The sequence below is a fragment of the Hypanus sabinus genome, chromosome 31, assembly GCF_030144855.1.
Source record: "Hypanus sabinus isolate sHypSab1 chromosome 31, sHypSab1.hap1, whole genome shotgun sequence".
NCBI classification, from domain to species: domain Eukaryota; kingdom Metazoa; phylum Chordata; class Chondrichthyes; order Myliobatiformes; family Dasyatidae; genus Hypanus; species Hypanus sabinus.
The window spans coordinates 32,205,343-32,229,958 of NC_082736.1; the positions used below are offsets into that span (position 1 = coordinate 32,205,343).

The window sequence follows — 24,616 nt, forward strand, 5'->3', positions numbered from 1 at the left end:
CCTCTCCCCCTCCCCCTCTCCCTCTCCCTCTCTCTCCCCTCCCCTCTCTCCCCCCCCACTCCCTCTCTCCCCTCCCATATATCTACCAACACTAACACACACAGCACGCTGGACGAGCTCAGCAGGTCGGGCAGCTTCCGTGGGAAACGAGCAGTCCTGGCGGAGGGTCTCGGCCCGACCGGCTGAGTAGGTGTTGCTTTGACACCAGCATCCGCAGAGTGCTCTGCGGATGGTCCTTTGTTTTCAATCTGTCATATTGAGGGAGGCTGGCGCCCAAGATGGAGCTGACTGAGTGCAGCGGCCCCCACCTTTCTGCCTGATGGGAGATGGGGAGAAGGGACGGTCGGTGTCCCGGACAGTCAGGGTCTTTGATTGCGCCGGCTGCCTTACCGAGGCAGAGGGAGGAGTCGGTAGAGCCCGCGGAGCGGTGTGGGGCCGCGTACGGGACGAGATTGACTTTCGACTGGGCATCGTTTTCAGCACCGTCATCCTGGGCTGAAAGGGATGTTCTTGTATCTGAGGCTAGTCTTTCGACACTCCTGGCTGGAATCCCCCGCCCCACGATAAGCGCCATCCACTGACGATCAGTGGCCAGGTACAAAAGCGAGAGCACAAAACCGCCAGGCTCCCTCCCGGTCCAGTGTGGATAACTTCACCCACCTCTGCACTGAACTCACTCTTCGACCTTCAGCCTCACTTTCAAGGACTCTTTACAAACTACGATGCCACTATTACTTATTAACAATTTATTTTCTATTTTTCTGTTTGCACGCCACCCGCACGTCAGTCTTTGTGTCCGGTCGATTCTGTGGTATTTCTTTGCAAGTGCCTGCAAGAAAGTGCAACTCCAGGTCATTGGAGGATAAATTTTCTGTGAACTTTGAACTGCCTCTTGGCCAAAGCGTTCGCAGTGGTTGCGATGGGCTTGGTATCTTTTAAAAATTGTTTTTCGTTTGTCGTCTCCTGTACATTGGTTGCTCGACTGTCTTTGTGTGTAGTTTCTTCCAAAAATTCTAGCGTATTTCTTTGCTTATTGACAGAACAGGCTGCGCAGCAATCCCTCCCCCCCCCCCAGCTTAATCCCAGCCTAATCAACAACCAGTTAGCTGACCTTCAGACTGTGGGAGGAAACCCGCACGGTCACGGGGAGAACATACAAACTCCTCACAGGCAGTGGCGGGAATCGAACCCGGGTCGCCGGTACCATACCGGATCTACCGTGCCACTCGAGAGTTTTTACCATCGGGCAGAGGTGCAGGAGCCTGAAGACACACACTCAGCGATTCAGGAACAGCTTCTTCCCCTCTGCCATCAGGGAGGAGGTACAGGAGCCTGAAGGCACACACTCAGCGATTCAGGAACAGCTTCTTCCCCTCTGCCATCAGGGAGGAGGTACAGGAGCCTGAAGGCACACACTCAGCGATTCAGGAACAGCTTCTTCCCCTCTGCCATCAGGGAGGAGGTACAGGAGCCTGAAGGCACACACTCAGCGATTCAGGAACAGCTTCTTCCCCTCTGCCGTCAGGGAGGAGGTACAGGAGCCTGAAGGCACACACTCAGCGATTCAGGAACAGCTTCTTCCCCTCTGCCATCAGGGAGGAGGTACAGGAGCCTGAAGACACACACTCAGCGATTCAGGAACAGCTTCTTCCCCTCTGCCATCAGGGAGGGGGTACAGGAGCCTGAAGACACACACTCAACGATTCAGGAACAGCTTCTTCCCCTCTGCCATCAGGGAGGAGGTACAGGAGCCTGAAGACACACACTCAACGATTCAGGAACAGCTTCTTCCCCTCTGCCATCAGGGAGGAGGTACAGGGGCCTGAAGACACACACTCAGCGATTCAGGAACAGCTTCTTCCCCTCTGCCATCAGGGAGGAGGTACAGGGGCCTGAAGACACACACTCAGCGATTCAGGAACAGCTTCTTCCCCTCTGCCATCAGGGAGGAGGTACAGAAGCCTGAAGACACACACTCAGCGATTCAGGAACAGCTTCTTCCCCTCTGCCATCAGGGAGGAGGTACAGGAGCCTGAAGACGCACACTCAGCGATTCAGGAACAGCTTCTTCCCCTCTGCCATCCAATTTCTGAACGGACATCAAGCCCATGAACACCAACCCACTACTTTTTTAAATTTGTACTTTTGCACTATATCTATGCTGTAATCCACAGTTTTATTTTGTATATTAACATGAATTGCTTTGTACTGCTGCCGCATAGTTAACAAATTTCCCGACGCGATGGTGAAATGATTCTGATTTCTGTTTCCACTTTCACAGGATCTCTCAGAATATCCGGATTGCCGGCAGCTTGTTTGGGATTCTGATCCTCTTCATGCTGACAACGGTGCTGGTGAAGATAACAATAGATCCCCTTTCCTTCTTCGCTGTTACCATGTCTACAATATGGTTCATCAACTGTGAGTACCCAGGACACGTGGCTCTGGTGGTTTGGGTTAGCAGCTGGGCTCCCAGTGGACGAGGGGAGTGGGTCCGATTCCTGGCTAAGGCGGAGTTGTTTTTTCTTTAAAAAAAAAGAGCTCGCTCCATTACTTGTGGACTTGTGACCTCATTCCAGGCCGTAAGGAAGGAGTTTACCGACCCCTATTATTAACCGATGGGGTCCGTGGACCCCCCGCTGTAAGGAGAGGTTGTGGTGGCTTGTTTCTGCTGGAATGAAAGGGTTAACCTATGAGGAGTGTTTGAAGGCTCCGGGCCTGTACTCACTGGAGTTTAGAAGAATGGGGCGGGGGTGGAATCTCAGTGAGACTTACCGAATATTGAAAAACCTACATAAAGTGGATGTGGAGAGGGTATTTCCGTAGCGGGGGGAGTCCAGCACCAGCTTCGGAATAAGGGGACGTCCATTTAGAACGGGTATTTCTTTAGCCCTGGGGGGGGGGTGAGTTCATTGCCACAAAGGGCTGAGGAGGCCAGTTCACCGGGCCTCCCTTCATTTTCTTGTGAGCATTCGCAGAAAATAGAATTTATAAAGAAAAAAACTGTATATAAAAACTTGACAGGTAACCAATGTGCATAAGAATATAAGAAATAGGAGCAGGAGTCAGCCATCCGGCCTATCGAGCCTGCCCCGCCATTAAATAAGATCATGGCCGATCTACCCATAAACGCAGCTCCATCCACCTGCCTTTTCCCCATAACCCTGAATTCCCCTTCTTTGTAAAAACCTATCTAATTGTATCTTAAATATATTTAGTGAAGAAACCTCAACTGCTTCCCTGGGTAGAGAATTCCACAGATTCACCACTCTCTGGGAAAAACAGTTTCTCCTCATCTCCGTCCTAAATCTTCTCCCCTGAATCTTGAGGCTGTGTCCCCTGGTTCTAGTCTCACCTACCAGTGGAAACAACTTTCCTACTATCTTATCTATCCCTTTCAAAATTTTGTATGTTTCTATAAGATCCCCTCATTCTTCTGAATTCCAGAGAGTACAGTCCCAGGCGACTCAATCTCTCCTCAGCGATTAACCCCTTCATCCCTGGAATCAACCTGGTGCACCGCCTCCAAAGCCAGTATATCCTTCCTCGAGTAAGGAGTCCAGAACTGCACACAGTACTCCAGGTGCGGCCTCACCAGTGCCCTGTACAGTTGTAGCATGACCTCCCTGCTCTTCAATTCAATCCCTCTAGCAATGAAGGGCAACGTTCAGTTTGCCTTCTTCATAACCTGTTGCAAGACAGCTTTTTGTGATTCATGAACGGATTGGACAGGCCAGATGCAGGAAGATTGTTTCCGATCTTGGGGAAGTCCAGAACGAGAGGTCACAATTTAAGGATAAAGGGGAAGCCTTTTAGGACCGAGATGAGGAAAAACTTCTTCACACAGAGAGTGGTGAATCTGTGGAATTCTCTGCCACAGGAAACAGTTGAGGCCGGTTCATTGGCTATATTTAAGAGGGAGTTAGATGTGGCCCTTGTGGCTAAAGGGATCAGGGGGTATGGAGAGAAAGCAGGTACAGGGTTCTGAGTTGGATGATCAGCCATGATCATACTGAATGGCAGTGCAGGCTCGAAGGGCCGAATGGCCTACTCCTGCACCTATTTTCTATGTTTCTATGAACGAGCACTCCCCTCTGCACATCAGCGCGTGCAAATGAGAAAATTATAGCGAGAACGCGAGTTGTAAAAGAGTGTCGTCATCCCCCGCCCGCGGAAGGGAGTCTGTGGGATCGACTCGGTGTCGGGGTGAGTGAGGTTGTCCGCGACGGTCCAGGAGCCCCGATGGTTGTAGGGGAATAACTGTTCCCGACGGGACAATGTACAATGACCAGTTAACCTTCTAACCGGCACCTCTTTGGACTGCGGGAGGAAACCGGAGCACCCGGAGGTAACCCACAGGGTCGCGGGGACAACGTATAGGCTGAGAGTCCAGGGACGCTAGAATTCCCAAGTTCAAGTTCAAAAACCAGTCGACCATGACTGTGTATGCAGCTAAACGAAACACCATTCCTCAAAAGTTCAATTATCATTCAACCATAACTATACATATATCTTAACATAGATCTAGGAGTCCTTGTTCATCAGTCACGGAAGGTGAATGAGCAAGTGCAGCAGGCAGTGAAGAAGGCTAATGGAATGTTGGCCTTTATTACAAAGGGAATTGAGTACAAGAGCAAGGAAATCCTCTTGCATTTGTACAGAGCCCTGGTGAGACCACACCTGGAGTATTGTGTACAGTTTTGGTCTCCAGGGTTAAGGAAGGACATCCTGGCTGTAGAGGAAGTGCAGCGTAGATCCACAAGGTTAATTCCTGGGATGTCAGGACTGTCTTACGCAGAGAGGTTAGAGAGACTGGGCTTGTACATGCTGGAATTAAGGAGATTGAGAGGGGATCTGATTGCAACATATAAGATTATTAAGGGTTTGGACAAGATAGAGGCAGGAAATATGTTCCAGATGCTGGGAGAGTCCAGTACCAGAGGGCATGGTTTGAGAATAAGGGGTAGGTCATTTAGGACAGAGTTAAGGAAAAACTTCTTCTCCCAGAGAGTTGTGGGGGTCTGGAATGCACTGCCTCGGAAGGCAGTGGAGGCCAATTCTCTGGATGCTTTCAAGAAGGAGCTAGATGGATAGGGAAATCAAGGGATACGGGGACAAGGCAGGAACGGGGTATTGATAGTAGATGATCAGCCATGATCTCAAAATGGCGGTGCAGGCTCGAAGGGCCAAATGGTCTACCTCTGCACCTATTGTCTATTGTAAACGAAATATTGTTCCTTAAAGTTGAAAGTAAATTTATTTATTATCAAAGGACATGTATGTCACCTGAATTTCATTTACTTGTGGGCATTCACAGTAGGTACAAAGTACAGCAACAGACAACTAGTGTGCTGTAGACAAACTATGCAAGCACAAAAACAAAATAATGTTATTAATAAAGAATGAGCAATAAATATCGAGAATGCAAGCCCTTGAAGGTGAGTGCCTGTGCTGTAGAAATGTCAGTGTTTGGGTGGGTGATGTTCAGGGGCCGGATGGTTGAGGGCCAAGTACAGTACACACACGCACGGTCACACTCAGCGCACAACAGAAACCCCCCCGCGTCACGGACTGTAGATTGATGGTGCACGGGATGTTGTCCTGGAGCCATTGTTCCGCGAGAGCGAGCCGGCAGCAGTTCCCCGTCTCGCGACGCGTCGGCCGCGGGCGGCAGCAATCCGGCTCGTCTCCCGGGGACCGAGCACTGGAAAGCAGTAACGGCGGGAGAGCGGGCCTGCGTATACGCCGCGCCTCGACCCTCTCCCCTCTGGGAGGCAAGAGGGCCTGGTTTGCACCACAAACCGCGCAGCTCCACTGCCATCGGACTTTCTGATTTTTGTATTCCCAGTAGGATGTGGCGATCACAAGGGAAAAAAGTGCGGTAAAGACTAATCCCTCTTTCCTGATTCCTCCAGCCTTTGGAGCGGTCTTACAAGGGAGCTTGTTCGGACTGATCGGACTCTTGCCCGCAAAGTACAGCAGTGTCTTCATGAGTGGCCAGGGAGTGGCCGGGATATTTGCTGCACTGGCGGCTATATTCTCCAAAATAAGTGAGTTATCTTTGATTTCGTTTCCTTCGGAATCAGGAAGTCGCGCGCCTGGTCCTCGCCGACTGTCTCCGGGAGTTTCCGCTTTTGCCCCCACCCCCACTTCCTCTGGCAGCTCGTTCCGTGCGCCGACGAGTAGAAATTGCCCCTCGCGTTCCTGTGAAATCTCTCCCCTCCCACCCGGATTATGGGGAGATGTGATAGAGGGGTACAGAATGATTAGGTTGAGTGGGGCTGGTGCTGAAGGTCATAGGTTAAGGGTGAAAGGTGAAATACTTAAGGGGAGCCAATTCATTCAGAGGGCGGTGTGGGTACGTGGAAACCACAGTGAGATGGGTTGTTTGTATCGCCGAACAGCATGGTCCGTGGAAGTGCTGTTGGGGGGTGGGGTGCCGTGCTTCCAACTCCCAATATAACGCCCCCCCCCCACCCCACAACTTACTAACACACCGTAGGGTGTGGCACTGACCGCTCCGAACCGACGAAGGTGGGGTTCGAACCCAGGCCCGCAGGACGCAGTTGGTTAGCAGTCTGTGACCTTAACCACCCAGCCACCTTGTCACACAGGCCCTTCGTCCCACGATGTGCCGACATCCTAACCTACTCCAAGAATAATCCGACCCGTCCCTCCCGCGTAACTTGCATTTTCCTATCACCCATGCGTCTCTCTAAGAGTCTGTTTAAATGCCCCTAATGTTTCTGCCTCTTCCACTCACCTACCGCTCTCTGTGGGGGGGGGGGGGAATATGAAAAAAATGATTAATCTTTGACATTGACACCCCTCCCTTAACCTCACTCCAGTCCCCCTCGTCCTAGCCACTTCCACCCTGGGAGGGAAATGTCTCGGGCTGTTCCAGGCCACTCGATCTGTGCCTCTTGTCATGTACACCTCGCATAGGTGTCACGTACGATTAGTAAGGGCGACAAAGGTTGTGGGGAGGAGGCAGAGGGCACAGCCTCGGGGTAGAAGGTTCGAAGGTCAAGTTTAATGTCAGAGAAATGTATACAATATACGTCCTGAAACGCTTTTTCTTCACAAACATCCACAAAAACGGAGAAGTAGCACAAAGAATGAACAACAGTTAGACGTTGGAACCCCAAAGCCCTCCCCAGCTCCCCTCCTTCCTGCGCTTAAGCGACAGCGAGCAACGATCGGCAAAAAGAAGCCACAGCCCCCGCCACCGGGCACTCCAGCTCCCCCCGCCCCCCGCCACCGGGCACTCCAGCTCCCCCCGCCCCCCGCCACCGGGCACTCCAGCTCCCCCCGCCCCCCGCCACCGGGCACTCCAGCTCCCCCCGCCCCCCGCCACCGGGCACTCTAGCTCCCCCCGCCCCCCGCCACCGGGCACTCCAGCTCCCCCCACCCCCCGCCACCGGGCACTCCAGCTCCCCCCGCCACCGGGCACTCCAGCTCCCCCCCGCCCCCCGCCACCGGGCACTCCAGCTCCCCCCGCCCCCGGGCACTCCAGCTCCCCCCGCCCCCCGCCACCGGGCACTCCAGCTCCCCCCCGCCCCCCGCCACCGGGCACTCCAGCTCCCCCCGCCCCCGGGCACTCCAGCTCCACCCGCCCCCCGCCACCGGGCACTCCAGCTCCCCCGCCCCCCGCCACCGGACACTCCAGCTCCCCCCGCCACCGGGCACTCCAGCTCCCCCGCCACCAGATACTCCAGCTCCCCCTCCCCCCGGGCACTCCAGCTCCCCCCGCCCCCGGGCACTCCAGCTCCCCCCGCCCCCCGCCACGGGGCACTCCAGCTCCCCCCGCCACCAGACACTCCAGCTCCCCCCGCCCCCGGGCACTCCAGCTCCCCCCGCCCCCCGCCACCGGGCACTCCAGCTCCCCCCGCCACCGGGCACTCCAGCTCCCCCCGCCCCCTGCCACCGGGCACTCCAGCTCCCCCCGCCCCCTGCCACCGGGCACTCCAGCTCCCCCCGCCACCGGGCACTCCAGCTCCCCCCGCCCCCCGCCACCGGGCACTCCAGCTCCCCCCGCCACCGGGCACTCCAGCTCCCCCCGCCCCCTGCCACCGGGCACTCCAGCTTCCCCCGCCCCCTGCCACCGGGCACTCCAGCTCCCCCCGCCCCCCGCCACCGGGCACTCCAGCTCCCCCCGCCCCCCGCCACCGGGCACTCCAGCTCCCCCTCCCCCCGCCACCGGGCACTCCAGCTCCCCCTCCCCCCGCCACCGGGCACTCCAGCTCCCCCTCCCCCCGCCACCGGGCACTCCAGCTCCCCCTCCCCCCGCCACCGGGCACTCCAACTCCCCCCGCCACCGGGCACTCCAGCTCCCCCCGCCCCCTGCCACCGGGCACTCCAGCTCCCCCCGCCACCGGGCACTCCAGCTCCCCCCGCCCCCCGCCACCGGGCACTCCAGCTCCCCCCGCCCCCCGCCACCGGGCACTCCAGCTCCCCCTCCCCCCGCCACCGGGCACTCCAGCTCCCCCCGCCCCCCGCCACCGGGCACTCCAGCTCCCCCTCCCCCCGCCACCGGGCACTCCACCTGCCCCCGCCACCGGGCACTCCACCTCCCCCCGCCACCGGGCACTCCAGCTCCCCCCGCCCCCCGCCACCGGGCACTCCAGCTCCCCCCGCCCCCCGCCACCGGGCACTCCAGCTCCCCCCGCCCCCCGCCACCGGGCACTCCAGCTCCCCCGCCCCCCCCCCCCCCCCCTGCCACCGGGCACTCCAGCTCCCCCCGCCACCAGGCACTCCACCTGCCCCCGCCACCGGGCACTCCAGCTCCCCCCGCCCCCCGCCACCGGGCACTCCAGCATGAGCAAAGACACGAATGCAGATACCGCGAAGGCTTTGCGTTTCACCCGGTATTCAACATGCCACTGGGTCTCTCTTTAGACGTCCCCTCAGAGCAGAGATTGGTGGGGGGGGTGTAATTTCTTTAGCCGGAGGGTGGTGAGTCAGGTGGCTGATTTGATTCGGGGTGGAACGTGACGTTGGGGTTCACAGCCCAGAGTGTATCGATGGGACCGGGTCCTAGAGCAGGGGCAACCCCTTGTTTGGACAATGCAAATGTCGGGCTGGAGGGATTGAAAAGGCAGGGAGTCGGGACCGGAGGCGAGGGTCAGGCTGATTTCACTCCCCTCTCCGTGACGCCCTCTCCACCGTGACTCGTTTATGTTCTGAATACTCTTGCTTCTACTCTATGCCAAACGTGCATTTCTCTCCCCCCCTCTCTCTCCCCCCTCTCTCTCCCCCCTCTCTCTCCCCCCTCTCTCTCCCCCCTCTCTCTCCCCCCCTCTCTCTCCCCCCCTCTCTCTCCCCCCCTCTCTCTCCCCCCCTCTCTCTCCCCCCCTCTCTCTCTCCCCCCCCTCTCTCTCCCCCCCCCCTCTCTCTCCCCCCCCCTCTCTCTCTCCCCCCCCTCTCTCTCTCCCCCCCCTCTCTCTCTCCCCCCCTCTCTCTCTCTCCCCCCCCTCTCTCTCTCTCCCCCCCTCTCTCTCTCTCCCCCCCTCTCTCTCTCTCTCCCCCCCCTCTCTCTCTCCCCCCCCTCTCTCTCTCTCTCCCCCCCCTCTCTCTCCCCCCCCCCCTCTCTCTCTCTCCCCCCCTCTCCATATTGGGCATTGCATTCATCGGTTTTCTTTTTAACAGTTTCTTTCGGGCGTCTTTGTTTTGTGATGCCCGTCAGCGGGCGAATCTCAAGGTGGTACGAGACTTTGATAATGAATGCATGTTGAACCCAAGTCACTGGGTATGTTTAAAGCGGAGATTTTCGGGTCCCTGATTAGTCACTGGGAGAAGGCTGGGGAACGGGGGGGCTGAATGGCCTGGCTCTCTCTCCCGCGTCTCACGGACTCGTGGTTTCTCCGCAGGCGGCGTGGGTAAAGAAGCGATGGCGCTTGGCTACTTCATCACCCCCTGCCTGGTGATCTTCCTGACCATCATATTTTACTTCACCTTGCCTAAACTGGTGAGTTTAACGGCCCTGTTCTTCCCTCGCTGTTCGGCACGGGTCAGAGGGTAGAGGTCAGGCTAGGAGCGGTCCGCCAGGTTCGGGGGTTCAGCTCAGGGCCGAACACCCTGACAGGGTTATTATGGAATCAGCACTGAATACTTCCACAGTGAGTGTGACGGTATTCCCGAGTCTCCGCCCGGGCCTCGAGTGACTGACGGCGGTGAAAACCGAGAGGAAGCCACGGGCACGATGCAGGAAGACCTGAGCACCAGAGATGGAGGACCTTCATAGCTGCCCTCGTGTGTGGCACCCGTTAGTCTCGCGAGACCTTGGATCTGCGTCCTCTCCAGGCCTGGGGCAAGGTTGAATGGAAGACTGGCAGTGGCCCATGCAGCAAGTCTCCCCTCTCCAGGCCTGGGCAACCCTGGAACCAACTGCCCTCGATGCCAGCGGTATTCCCCCCCCCGGTGATTCAAGATGTCCGCCATCCATGGCCTTGTAAGAGAAGCCCTCAATGATGGTGCTGGCCAGGCTTATGACCCTCTGCAGCCCCTTGCGATCCTCCTCGGTGGCCCCCTCCGTACCAGATAGTGACGTAACCAGTCAGAATGCTCCCCGCGGGATGTCTGCGGAAAATCGCTTTTTTCTCGGCGATGTGCCAGGTCTCCACCGCGTGTCTTCTTCGTGTTCGCGCTGAGTAGATCCTCCGAGATGGTGACTGGAGTGGCCCCCAGACCCGGATACGGGGCAGAAAGTGGGCTCCTTCCCTTTGGAACAGGGCGGGCTGGGAGAAGGTTTAGTGGGGGTGTCCCACGCGCAGATATTTGGTGGGGTCAAAGCAGGGAAACTGGTGGGGGCAGGAGGGTTGGAACGGGGTGAGAACCGGAGGGGGTGAGAGGGTCATGTTCCTCCACGGCAGTCCGTGACTGGGAACACCAGCGCAACTTTGCGGTTCCCCGCCGCTACGAGCTGGGAGAGGGGAGAGGGGCCGACGAGAGTCTGGGTGAGCCGGCAACAGCACGGGGGTTGAATCTTGGGTCTTTGCCTGCCCCCGCGACGCCTCACCGATGTTCACTGTTCCCTGTTGGCAGGAATTTGCGAGGTACCACTTCACCAAAGGTCAGCAGATGCCCCCTAAGAAGGAGAGTAACATGGGTTTGCTGTTCAATGGTAAGTGTGTAGGGGGGCCTCGTCCCAAACCCACCCCGGTGAATCCCTCTGGGGTCTCTGACCCTCCTCATATCCCTGTCAGCTCCACCGATCCTTCATTAAGCTCCGCAGTTAGGATTTGTTCCACCCCCCCCCCCACACACAAAAACATTTTCGCTACAGTCTCTGGCGATGCTTGTCCTCTAGCGTGAAGTTTGCAAATTCAATCCGGATTTTTAAATCCGGGGTAATTTTTCCCGGTGCGTGGGGAGACACTGCACTGTCTGAGAGTGTCCCCTCCCTGTTAACGGGTGTGTCACCCGTTTTCCCCACCACCGCCCACCCCCGGTGTGCGTCCTCGACACCCAACAGCAGATCCCAGCAGTGAGTTGCAGGCTGGGATCGAATTAACCCCAACCCTCACTGCACTAAGTGGCTGCCCGCCAGACAAGCCACTTGCTGGGCCATCAAGGGAGGAAGGAAGGAGGGGACCTACTCGCGTGTTTGGGCGTGAAGTTAAAACCTGGCCATTGATGGCATCTACCAAATGTATTATCAGATTTTCTATGATGAGCGCTTGCAGTTCCCACCGGCTAACTGAGGGGGCGCTGCTGAGCTGAGTGGCATCTGTGTGTGTGTGGGGCGGGTGGGGGGGGAATCTTCCACTAGTGGTTTTAGGGCACAGTCCTTGCCCCTCAAGGGGATTGGAGCTGATAGGGTGGCTAAGAACACAAGAGGTAGTGCTGCAGCTATAAAGGACCCTGGTCAGACCCCACTTGGAGTATTCTGCTCAGTTCTGGTCGCCTCACCACAGGAAGGATGTGGAAGCTTTAGAGAGAGTGCCGAGGAGATTCAGCGGGACGCTGCCCGGTTTAGAGAGCACAAACTTATTCTGAATGAGTGAAGGAGGATGAGAGGGGTAGAGGCTGATCGGAGGCACAGATCGAGTAGAGAGCCAGAGACTTTTTTCCAAGGTGGGAATGGCTTAAAGGGGGTGGGAAGAGGCAATAACTTTTAGATTCCGGAGGAGGGCTGTGTGGGAGGGAAAGGCTAGATTGATCTTGGAAGTACAACATCGTGGGCTGAAGGGCCTGTACTGTTCTGCGTTAACCCTTGGAACGTCCCAACGGTGGCCAGTGAACCCCACCCTCACCAAAGACACAGCCGGCGGCGGATTTGCTATACTCTCCGCTCCAATAACGAGTGCTCCTAAAACCGCGGATACGCATTCGATCCTCGACTGGCCAACGTGCAGTCTCGAAGCGATGAAACGTAAGTGTGAGCTAAGCATTGGCCGAGTGGTTAAAAAGAGACTTGACCCCTGTCGATCCCCGGTACGATGAAGAAAACATGGATACGAGACTTATTCCCTTCACTTTTACTATGCCCCTCCCCCTCCAGTAAATGCACAACACAGAATACAAAGTGGATGGAAAACCAATGCCCAGGCTCCTACGCCGTCCCGTATTTGTTTTAATCGTCCTTCCTCGCGTTTATCTTCTGTAGATGAGGACAAAAGCAAAGTGATGCCGAAAAGCGAGACGGCGCTGACCAACCTGGAGGTCGGCGAGGACAAAGTGGAAAAGACCTCGAGCCTCATCAAAGTGTTGAGCAAGGTGAGCGGGGAGGGTGGAGGTGACGTGCTGCGTCCCGTCCGGAGACGCCGGCGGTGAGGCTGATAGTGACTGACCTCTCCTCTCGACCCCTCCAACACAGATCTGGATGACTGCGATCTCTACGTGCCTGGTCTTCACGGTCACCCTGTCGGTTTTCCCTGCCATTACAGCGAAGGTTAGCTCACAGGTGGAGGAGGGCCAGTGGAGTGAGTATTCACCGGTGAAGTTGGGTTTGCCATTTGTAGCGAGATGTCATGGGGAAAGAAACTTCCGGCATGCCGTCTGCGCGGGTCGCCCTGCCGCCTCAGCGCGCAGGAAATTCGAGGGCGTGCTCTGACAGCAGTGGGGGAGAAACTGTCCCTAAGCCTGACGGGACGAGCACTGTATCTTCTGCCCGGTGGGAGAAGAGGGAATGTCCAGGGTGGGGTGTGGGGGTCTTTGATGACACTGGCTGCTTTACTGAGGCAGCGAGGAGTGTGGACAGAGTCCGCGGAGGGGAGGCTGGTTCCCGTGATGGTTCTGAGCTGTGCCCGCAACTCCCCGAGGTTTTGCGCGGTCACTGTGCATGGGATGTGTTCTGCATTGGCGTCTGTTAAAATTGGCGAGGACCAGCAGAGGTGTTGGCATGCTTGTGAGATTGCAGACGCACATTCAGTAAACTTAGACACACAAACACATTGACCCTCACCGGGGATGGGACCCTCCCCCTCGCACCCTCCGGGGAATGGGGCTGAGAGTGATATTGAATCCGCCGTGATCGAATGGCGGGGCTGACACTATAGGATAAGTGGCCTAATTCTGCAGCCATGTCTTGGGTAGTAGCAGGATCGCGATGTGCCTCTGCCAAAGGAGGTGTAAGGCGCCCCTTCCCTCCGCTGGCCTGCAGTTCACCCTGGGGGCAAGATGTAGTGGGGTCATGTGGAGCCGTGGGAGCTGGTGGTGGGTGACTGTGCAAGCGGCCGGTGCATATCACAAGTCCTGACCCAGGCAGACAATCTCTGAAGAGTATTAATAACGGCTGGGCATCACCCGCCTCGTAAGGAGGCCACTTCGATAGAAAATTTTGGCAAGAACCATCACGGTCATGTGACCAGGATCGCCCACCCCGTATGCAACTCGGCGCGTGATGATGTCACACGATGTGGTGGCGCCTGATGATGATGTCTTAGGGTCAAATGCCAGAACCGGGAGTGGGTTTGTGTGTGGAGAATATTTGTTCACCTGGTTTCTTTTCCTTCCCGCAGAAGACTACTTCACACCAGTAGCATGCTTCCTGCTGTTTAACATTATGGATTGGGCGGGACGCAGCATTACCGCTGTCTATATGTGGGTGAGTATTTGCAGACCTCCTTCCTCCCCCAACCCTCTTTGCTGCGATTGGCCCTTCGACTGATCCACCATTTCGTCATTTCCCTCTCAGCCCCCAACCTCCTGACCCATCAGGGATCTTATCAACCTCCGCCTTAAACATACCCAGTGACTCGGCCCCCACAGCCTGTTGCCTGTGGCAACAAATTCCCCAGATTCACCACCCTCTGGCTAAAGAATGAGGAGTCAAGTACCTGGATGTAGGAGATGGGGGGGAAGTTTAACCGAGAATGTGCTCTAAATGTTTTAAAAAAAAAATCAAATATGCCATCGGCCGCTGAACTTCCACTGGCGGTACCCTGAGAGACGACATTCATTCTCAGGTTCCCGTTAAATGTTTCACCTTTCACCCTTAACCCATGACCTCTAGTCTCTACTATGGTCATTTTCCCTCTAGCTAAAAAACAAATAAAACTTTATCAACCCTATCTACTTCTCACTGAATTTTTGCTTGTCCCTCAGACTCTGTTCCAGAAGATATAATCCAAGTTGGTCCAACTTTGTAGCTGGAACTATTCACCCACCCTTCAACACCCTTCCCAAAGCCTCCAGGTCCTCCCTCTAGGAAGCCGGAACTGTACGTAAGTTCCTTTGCAGTCACTGTTTACCTGGCCCGCTTGTCCGGTGACTCACAGGCAAGCCCCCTTCTCAGCCTCGCCCCCTCTTTGCCCTCTCTGCTCCCCCGCAGGAAGTTCCGGAGCAGCGTGAACGGTCAAGGTCTCGGGCCGAGAGACCCCTCAGAGAGGCGAGGAGAAAGACTTGGTGGGGGGGGGGGGGAAGGACAAAGTATGAAGCTGGGGGGTGGTGGGTGGACGAGCTGCAGGGGAAGGAAACCGATCGGGGAAGAGAGGAGAAAGGGAAGGAGGTATCACCCACATGATTCCAGGATTGAAAGGCTGGTCATAGGAAGAGTGTTTGATATCTCTGGGGCTGTACTCACTGGAATTCAGTAGAACAGCGGGTGACCTGATTTTACTTTATTGTCACCAAGCAATTGATACTAGAGTGTACAATCACCACAGCGATATTTGATTCTGCGCTTCGCGTTCCCTGAAGTACAAATATATAAATCATAATTAGAAAATAGAAAAGGGAAAGTAAGGTAGTGCAGGTCAGGTCCGGATATTTGGAAGGTACGGCCCAGATCCGGGTCAGGATCCGTTCGGCAGTCTTATCACGGTTGGAAAGAAGCTGTTCCCAAATCCGGCCGTACGAGTCTTCAAGCTCCTGAAGAGGGACAGAAAGTGTGTCGGCTGGGTGGGTCGTGTCCTTGATTATCCTGGCAGCACTGCTGTGACAGCATGTGGTGTAAAGTGAGTCCAAGGACAGAAGATTGGTTTGTGTGATGTGCTGGGCTGTGCTCACGATCTTCTGCAGCTCCTTCCAGTCTTGGACAGGACAACTTCCATACCAGGTTGTGATGCACCCTAGAAGAATGTTTAATCATTAAATTAATACATCATTAAAGACCCCTCACACCCTCCCCATGAATTGTTTGTTCCTCTGCCATCAGGCAAACGTTACAGGAGCATCAAAACTAAAACCACAAGGCAACTAAACAGCTTCCTCCCATAGGCAGTCAGACTGCCAAATAGCTGCTCTACCTGACTCTGCTTTGGACACTTTTAACTTGCACTGGACGCTTATAACTTGTTTTTAACTGACATGTGGCTGTTGTGTTTTACTATTTATGGTTATGTTTATTATTTAGTGTTGCGTTTGTTATGTTATGATTGCACTGCCCCTGGGAAACGCTGTCTCGTTCTGCCCTGCCCAGCTGATGTACGGTTAGAATGACAGTAAAGTTTTTCGAATCTTGAATTTTCTACGGTGCACCTATCAAAATTAGTGAGGAATTATTATTATCATAAAAATGATCAATTATAATAATTGAGACCTACGGAATGGTGAAAAGCCCTTGATTCAGTGGAGAGAGGATGTTCCCTAGGGTGGGGGAGTCTCAGACCAGAGGGCACAGCCTCAGAATAGAGGGGCGTCCTTTCGGGACAGAGATGAGGTGGAATTTCTTGAGCCGGGGAGTGGTGGATCTGTGGAATTCATTACCAGGGACAATTGTGGAGACCCAGTCATCGGGTGTATTTAAGGCAGAGGTCGATAGGTTCTTGACTGGGGAGAAGAAAAGTTGGCCATGATGGAATGGTTGAGGCAACCTCGATTGGGCCAAATGGCCTCATTCTGCTCCCTCTGTCGTGTGGTCTTTACACTCTTCCCATTATTTGTTTTGTGAATTGCTGAGACCATAAGACTTGGGAGCAGAAGTAGGCCGTTTGGCCCATTAAGTCTGCCCCACATTTTACCTGGGGAGTGGAATTAACGATAAAACGGGCCGTACCCAAGGCCAGGGTGGGACCGGCGTCGCTGGGCCTTGCCTAACGGTTAGGTGCCCCGTGATCGTGACCGGTTCCTGTTGGAGGATGTGGAGAGTCTGCAGAGAGATGGAGATAGGTTAAGTGAGTGGGCCAGGGGCTGGCAGATGGAACACAATGTCGGTAAATGCGAGGTCATCCACTTGGGAAAGCATAGGAGAAGAGCCGATTATTATTTAAATGGTAAAAGATTGCAGCATGCTGCTGTGCAGAGGGACTTGGGAGAGCTTATGCATGAATTGCAAAAAGTTGGCTTGCAGGTGCAACTTGTTATTAAGAAGGCAAACGGGATGTGGGCCTTCATTGCTGGAGGGATTGAGTTGAAGAGCAGGGAGGCCATGCTGTGACTGTACGGGGTACTGGTGAGGCCGCACCTGGAGTACCGCGTGCGGTTCTGGTCTCCTTACTCGAGGAAGGATAGAAACATAGAAAACCTACAGCACAATACAGGCCCTTCGGCCCACAAATTTGTGCTGAACATGTCCCTACCTTAGAAACTACCTAGGGTTACCCACAGCCCTCTATTTTTCTAAGCTCCATGTACCTATCCAAAAGTCTCTTAAAAGACCCCATCGTGTCCGTCTCCACCACCGTCGCCGACAGCCCATTCCACACACCAACCACTCTCTGAGTAAAAAACTTACCCCTGACATCCCCTCTGTACCTACTCCCCAGCACCTTAAACCTGTGTCCTCTTGTGGCAACCATTCCAGCCCTGGGAAAAAGCCTCTGACTATCCACACGATCAATGCCTCTCATCATCTTATACACCTCTATCAGGTCACCTCTCACCCTCCGTCGCTCCGAGGAGAAAAGGCCGAGTTCACTCAACCTATTCTCATAAGGCACGCTCCCCAATCCAAGCAAAATCCTTGTAAATCTCCTCTGCACCCTTTCTATGGTTTCCACATCCTTCCTGTAGTGAGGCGACCAGAACTGAGCACAGTACTCCAGGTGGGGTCTGACCAGGGTCTTGTATAGCTGCAACATTACCTCTTGGCTCCTAAATTCAATTCCATGATTAATGAAGGCCAATACACCGTACACCTTCTTAATCACAGGGTCAACCTGCACAGCAGCTTTGAGTGTCGTATGGACTCAGACCCCAAGATCCCTCTGATCCTCCACACTGCCAAGAGTTTTACCAGTAATATATTTTGCCATCATATTTGACCTACCAAAATGAACAACTTCACACCTGTCTGGGTTGAACTCCATCTGCCACTTCTCAGCCCAGTTTTGCATCCTATCAATGTCCCGCTGTAACCTCTGACAGCCCTCTACACTATCCACAATGCCCCCAACCTTTGTGTGATCAGTAAACTTACTAACCCATCCGTCCACTTCTTAATCCAGGTCTTTTATAAAAATCACAAAGAGTAAGGGTCCCAGAACAGATCCCACTGGTTGATTCCAGGGATGAAGGGGTTAATCTACGGGGAGCGATTGAGTCACCTGGGACTGTACTCTCTGGAATTCAGAAGACTGAGAGGCCATCTTATAGAAACATACAAAATTATGAAAGGGATAGATGAGATAGAAGTTGGAATGTTGTTTCCACTGGTGGGTGAGACTAGAACCAGGGGACATAGCCTCAAGATTCTGGGGAGTAGATTTAGGATGGAGATGAGGAGGAACTGCTTTTCTCAGAGAGTGATGAATCTGTGGAATTCTCTGCCCGATGAAGCAGTGGAGGCTTCTTCACTAAATATATTTAAGAAACAGAAAGGTTTTTACATAGATGGGGAATTAAGGGTTGTAGGGAAAAGGCAGGTAGAAGGAGCTGAGTTTACGGACAGATCAGCCATGATCTTATTGAGTAGCAGGGCAGGCTCGATGGGCCGGATGGCCGACTCCTGCTCCTATTTCTTATGTTCGTTTGTTTTTGTGTCATCTAGCCGCGCAGACGAATCCCTCTGTTGGTCATGGTCCTGGTCCGGTTTGTTTTCATCCCCCTCTTTGTGCTCTGCAACGTGAAGGAACGGTCTCACCTGCCCATCATCTTCCGGCATGACGGCTGGTTCATCCTCTTCATGACCCTCTTCGCCTTCTCCAACGGGTACCTGGTCACGCTGTGCATGTGCTACGCACCCAAGTAAGTTCCAGATTGCAGGCCGGCATCGGGGTCGGGGGGGTGGGGGGGCGCTGGCATTATGTCGTCTGAGGCGGCAGTGCGGTGCAAGGCGGGGAGAAAAGTTTACTGCGCCGCAGTGACAGAATTGTGGCTTTGTTTGGCAAAGTTTGAGACGATACGAAGATAGCAGCAGGGGCAGGTACTGGCTACAGGACTGAGATTAGCAGCAAAGTTGCAAATGGAATTCACTGTCAGTAAGTGCACTTCGGTAGAAAAAATGAAAGGGGTGACTTTTCTAAACTGCAACGTAGAAAAATCTGAGCTGCAAAGGGACTTGGGACCGAGCGAGCACTGGAGGGCAGTACCGAGCAAACACAGGCGTTGGTTTTCGGCGTCGGAGAAAGGGGTGAGGGATATGGGGGAAAGCAGGGGAAATACCTCAAGAAAGGTAAAACCAAGGTGGATTTACTTGGGTGTTCAGGGCAGTTTGTACTCTGTTGGGTGGAGGTTCTGGGAGTTTCTCCCCCACCCTCAGAGAGTCTTAGACCAGGGCCCACAGATTCAGAATAAAAGATCGGCTGTTCCAGGCGGAAATGTGGCAGGAATATTTTTTGGGGGGTATTTCTTTTTCCCCTGCCCTAGACTCAGAGCAGCGACGGATGTGGATGTTGAGAGAACCAAGTGACCGTGTGCAGGGTAGAACAGAGAAAGGGCTAGTAACATCCTGAAGGATCCCACCCTGTTCATGGACTGTTTGTCCCACTCCCATCAGGGAGACGACTGCGTAGCATCAGCACCAGACAGACATACCCAAAGGAAATTGGGTTTCGTTACAGTCGCTCCAACCAAGAATAGTGAAGAAATATAGCAAAATAAAACCATAAATAATTAAATAAGTATATTATTCCAAGTGGAAATAAGTCCACGACCAGCCTATTGGCTCAGGGTGTCTGACACTCCGAGGGAGGAGTTGTAAAGTTTGATGGCCACAGGCAGGAATGACTTCCTGTGACACTCAGTGTTGCATCTCGGTGGAATGAGTCTCTGGCTGAATGTACTCCTGTGCCTAACCAGTACATTATGGAGTGGATGGGAGACATTGTCCAAGATGGCATGCGACTTGGACCGCATTCCCTTTTCAGACACCACCATCAGAGAGTCCAGTTCCACCCCCACAACATCACTGGCCTTACGAATGAGTTTGTTGATTCTGTTGGTGTCTGCTACCCCCAGCACACAACAGCAAACTTGATAGCACTGGCCACCACAGACTCGTAGAACATCCTCAGCATCGTCCGGCAGATGTTAAAGGACCTCAGTCTCCTCAGGAAGTAGAGACGGCTCTGACCCTTCTTGTAGGCAGCCTCAGTGTTCTTTGACCAGTGCAGAAAGGAAAACAGTTCCTTTCCCCGAGCAGTGAAGCTAATCAACACCTCCACCCCCTAACCCACCCCTCCACACCCCTCCTCTACCACTACTTCATCATTTCCTGTCAAGAGTCACCTTATGTATAAACAGTTTCTTCACCCCCAAACTATCAGACTCCTCAATACCCAGAGCCTGGACTGACACCTTACTGCCCTATTGTCCTGTTTATTATTTATTGTAATGCCTGCACTGTTTTGTGCACTTTATGCAGTCTTGGGTAGGTCTGTAGTCTAGTGTAGTTTTTTTCTGTGTTGTTTTTACATAGTTCAGTCTAGCTTTTGTGCTGTGTCATGTAACACCACGGTCCTGAAAAACATTGTCTCATTTTTACTGTGTACTGTACCAGCAGTTATGGTCGAAATGACAATAAAAACTGACTTGACTTGATGTACAGACACTCCAGTGCCTAGCGTCACTCTACAAACAGACAATCAATCAATCGGTGTCTGTAAGCTATCTTGTGTGTTTATATTTAATGAGTTTTTTATGTGATGTTCTTTCTCTCGGTGTGTTATCTGATCTGGAGTAACAATTGGTTCATTCCCCTGTACACTTTTGTACCGGAAGCGACGTTAAACAATCTCGAATTTTGAACTCGTCACCGAGTCTCGGAGGGGCTGGTTTGTTTGGACAGTGGCGTCTCCAGCCTTGGTCTCACTAACTACTTTTTCCTTTCCCTTTTTTCCAACAGGCAAGTCTCCACCAGGGACGCGGAGATGGCCGGGGCAATCATGGCTTTCTTCCTGTCCCTGGGACTCGCGCTGGGAGCCGCCCTCTCCTTTGCCATCAGGACGATGATGTAAACGGCCGCGGTGACCCGCTGGGGGGGGGGGAGAGGGGGTCTCGCCCACCGCCCTCCGAAACAGCGGCTGGACTGTGAACGTTTCCACGGGATTCCCTCTCCCCCACCCCTCCCCAACTCCGCTACGCCCCACTCCCACTTGAGCACCCATTCTCGAGAAGCCCCCCACCCTTTGCCACCGAGCCACACGCACAGGGACCGCACCCCCACACCCAGGGTATATGCAAATTACAAGCCGCAGCTACAGTTCACCTCCACCCGCCATCCCGTATCCAGCAGTCCGGGTACATGTCTCGGGCAAAACTGACCCCATTGGAGGGGTTCCTCCTCCCCTCGGAGTGCAGATCGGGCGGCGCCCGTCAGGGTGGGGGGGGGGGGGAGTTGGGGCCGACATTTCACTTAACCTCCGCGGGTGCCGACTGGCGGCCTGGCTTTTTCCCGGGAGTGGCGATGGACAGTCAGCTGAGGGAAGTTCGATCCCAGCCTCCCACACGCTGGGTCAGGAGAGACCGTCGGCTCGGTGTGATCCAGACATTCTGATGCTCCTGCTGGCAGGGTGAGACCTGCAGGGACCACAGTGCCTTCTCGCTACGTTCCTGTACAGGATCAGAATACTGTACTTGTCTTTGTTTTATTTTTTATATATATATATTCTAAATTAAAGAACTTATTGGATCTGTGTTCTTTTATAACTGAATTATTCAGATTCTGATTTATTTATCAAAACATAGATATCTACAGTACATGAGGCCCTTCGGCCCGCAATATTGTGCTGACCATGTAACCTACTCTAGAAGATGCCTAGAATTTCCCTACCGCATCGCCCTCTATTTTTCTAAGCTCCATGTACCTGTCTAAGAGTCTAAAGACCCTATTGTATCCACCTCCACCACTGTCGCTGGCAGCCCATTCCACACATTCACCACTCTGTGTGGAAAAACTTACCCCTGAGGTCCCCTCGGTACCTATTTCCAAGAAACTTAAAACTGTGCCCTCTCGTGTTAGCCATTTCAGCCCTAGGAAAAAGCCTCTGACTATCCACACGATCAATGCCTCTCATCATCTCGTACACCTCTATCAGGTCACCTCTCATCCTCCGTCGCTCCAAGCAGAAAAGGCCGAGTTCACTCAACCTATTCTCGTGGTCCCTGATCCGGGCAACATCCTTGTAAATCTCCTCTGTACCCTCTCTGGTTTCCACGTCTTTCCTGTAGTGAAAGGTGACCAGGACTGAGCACAGTACTCCCAAGAGAAATGGTGTCATTTGCGTGTGGCCACGCGTTCTGGTGCCAACATAGCTTACCCACAATGCTCAGCAGGATAACACAAGCGCCTTTACCTTCCTGTCTCCACTCACCCACCCACCATAAGATACAAGAGCAGAAGAATGAGGGGTGACCTCATTTAAATCTATCGAATGGTGACAGGCTGCGATGGAGAGGGTGTTCCCTATAGCGGGGGACTCAGAGACCAGAGGACACAGCCTCAGAACAGAGGCGAGGAGGAACTTCTTTAGCCAGAGAGTGGTGAATCTGTGGGGACCAGGACATGCAAGGCAGAGGTTGACAGATTGTTGATTGGTCAGGGCATGAAGGGATACGGGGAGAGGCAGGAGGTTGGGGACCAAGAGGGAAAATGGATCAGCCAAATGGCCTAATTCTGCTTCTATATCTCATGGTCTTAGCCACCTTGTGCAGCAACGGGAAGAATTGGATCAGCCCATTAATGATGGGCCGAACGGCCAGCTTCTGCTCCTATATCTTACGTTCTAACTTTGAGGGACCCCGCAATCCCTCAGCTCCTCCAATCTCCTTGAAGCTAAGTCCCCCCCCACTGTTGCCCCATTTCAAATCGATCTCTGCCTCTCACCTTGGACAAATCTATCAAGTTACGTCTCGTCTTCCTTCGGTCCCCCAGCTGGCTCAGTTTGACGTCGGGGGTCGGTTACAGTGCCTGACGCGCCTGGCGTTTCGGGGGGCAATGAAGCCCCTGGCCGTGTGCTGACACGCATAGTTAGAAGGATTCCATCATTGATGTTTCCGTAACCAGTCAGGGTTGCTGGCCCCTCCCCTTTGACCCTGTTTGTCAGGGGAGACCCTACCAAGAGCCAAAGCCCTGACCCCAGCCAGCCTATCTCTCTGGGTGACTGAGGCACACAAGACCCTCCGGCGAGGTTGGAGGTCACCCGTGAGGAAGCTACGGGCACCCTGAACGCCACCAGAGGGGGTGGACCACAACGTGGTCATAACGTGAGGTGTCGGAGGCTGGAGATCCGCCATTCTTCAAGGAAGGCTGAACCAGTGGTTGGATCATCCAGAATCAGCTTCATTATCACCGGCATGTGTTGTGAAACTTGTTGACTTAGCAGCGGCAGTTCAATGCCATACATGATATAAATATATATAATAATATCAATTGCAGTGATTAGATTAAAAATTATGCAAAAAGCAGAAGTAATATATATTTTTTAAATGAGGTAGTGTCCAAGGGTTCGATGTCCATTTAGGAATCGGATGGCAGAGGGGAAGAAGCTGTTCCTGAATCGTTGAGTGTGTGTCTTCAGGCTCCTGTACCTCCTCCCTGATGGCAGAGGGGAAGAAGCTGTTCCTGAATCGTTGAGTGTGTGTCTTCAGGCTCCTGAACCTCCTCCCTGATGGCAGAGGGGAAGAAGCTGTTCCTAAAACGTTGAGTGTGTGTCTTCAGGCTCCTGTACCTCCTCCCTGATGGCAGAGGGGAAGAAGCTGTTCCTGAATCACTGAGTGTGTGTCTTCAGGCTCCTGTCCCTCCTCCCTGATGGCAGAGGGGAAGAAGCTGTTCCTGAATCACTGAGTGTGTGTCTTCAGGCTCCTGTACCTCCTCCCTGATGGCAGAGGCGAAGAAGCTGTTCCTGAATCACTGAGTGTGTGTCTTCAGGCTCCTGTACCTCCTCCCTGATGGTAACAGTGAGTAAATGGCATGTCCTGGGTGCTGGGGGTCCTTAATAAAAGATATTGCCTTTCTGAGACACCGCTCCCTGAAGATGTCCTGGGTGCATTGTAGGCTAGTGCCCAAGATGGCGCTGATTAAATTTACAACCCTCTGCAGCTTCTTTTGGTCCTGTGCAGTAGCCCCTCCGTACCAGACAATGATACAGCCTGTCAGAATGCTCTCCACGGTACAACTATAGAAGTTTTTGAGTGTATTTGTTGACGTGCCAAATCTCTTCAAGCTCCTAATAAAGTATAGCCACTGCCTTGCTTTCTTTATAACTGCATCGATATGTTGGGACCAGATTAGATCCTCAGAGATCTTGACACCCAGGAACTTGAAACTGCTCACTCTCTCCACATATAAATACTTGGACAGAAAGCGTGTGGTTAGGGATAGTCTACATGGCTTTGTTAATAGTAAGAGAAACGCAAACACTGAAAGTCATCAAACTATATACACAACGGAGCTACTGAACGGAGGGCCCAGGTACATCAGAGGGTACATAGTGAACTTGTGAACATAGTGAACAGAGCATAGTGCAGGTCGACTGGGACTCAGTAATCTGGTTCAACCGACACTTTGGATGTAACTTTTGCCAGCCGAACTCCAAATAGATTCCTCGGCATAAACATCACCGAGGACCTCCCGTGTGGTCTGTACACACTGGCCGTGTGATGAAAAAGACACAACAGCGCCTCTTTCACCTCAGACGGTTGAGGAAGTTTGGTATGGGCCCCTAGATCCTGAGGTACAATTGAGAGCATCCTGACTGGCTGCATCACTGCCCGGTACGGGAACAGCACCTCCCTCAATTGCAGGACTCTGCAGAGAGTGGTGCGGACAGCCCAGCGCATCTGTAGATGTGAACTT

General features: G+C 53.7%; 1 protein-coding gene across 1 annotated transcript; it reads left to right on the forward strand.

The window, feature by feature from the left end:
- Positions 1–2,143: 2,143 nt before the first annotated feature.
- LOC132384048 (equilibrative nucleoside transporter 2-like) lies at positions 2,144–21,451 on the forward strand. The gene is made up of 10 exons (XM_059955341.1): positions 2,144–2,163; positions 2,282–2,421; positions 5,916–6,050; positions 9,870–9,967; positions 11,044–11,122; positions 12,608–12,717; positions 12,818–12,923; positions 13,962–14,047; positions 18,371–18,567; positions 20,666–21,451. Exons 1-10 carry the CDS (start codon positions 2,159–2,161, stop codon positions 20,775–20,777), a joined length of 1,068 nt encoding a protein of 355 aa, XP_059811324.1. The 5' UTR covers positions 2,144–2,158; the 3' UTR covers positions 20,778–21,451.
- Positions 21,452–24,616: the final 3,165 nt, after the last annotated feature.

Bases quoted from the DNA above. Each gene is read 5' to 3' on its own strand.
- LOC132384048 (XM_059955341.1), top strand. The intron at 9,968-11,043 runs GTGAGTTTAACG...CCCTGTTGGCAG, and splicing joins ACTTCACCTTGCCTAAACTG to GAATTTGCGAGGTACCACTT. The intron at 12,924-13,961 runs GTGAGTATTCAC...TCCTTCCCGCAG, and splicing joins GGTGGAGGAGGGCCAGTGGA to AAGACTACTTCACACCAGTA.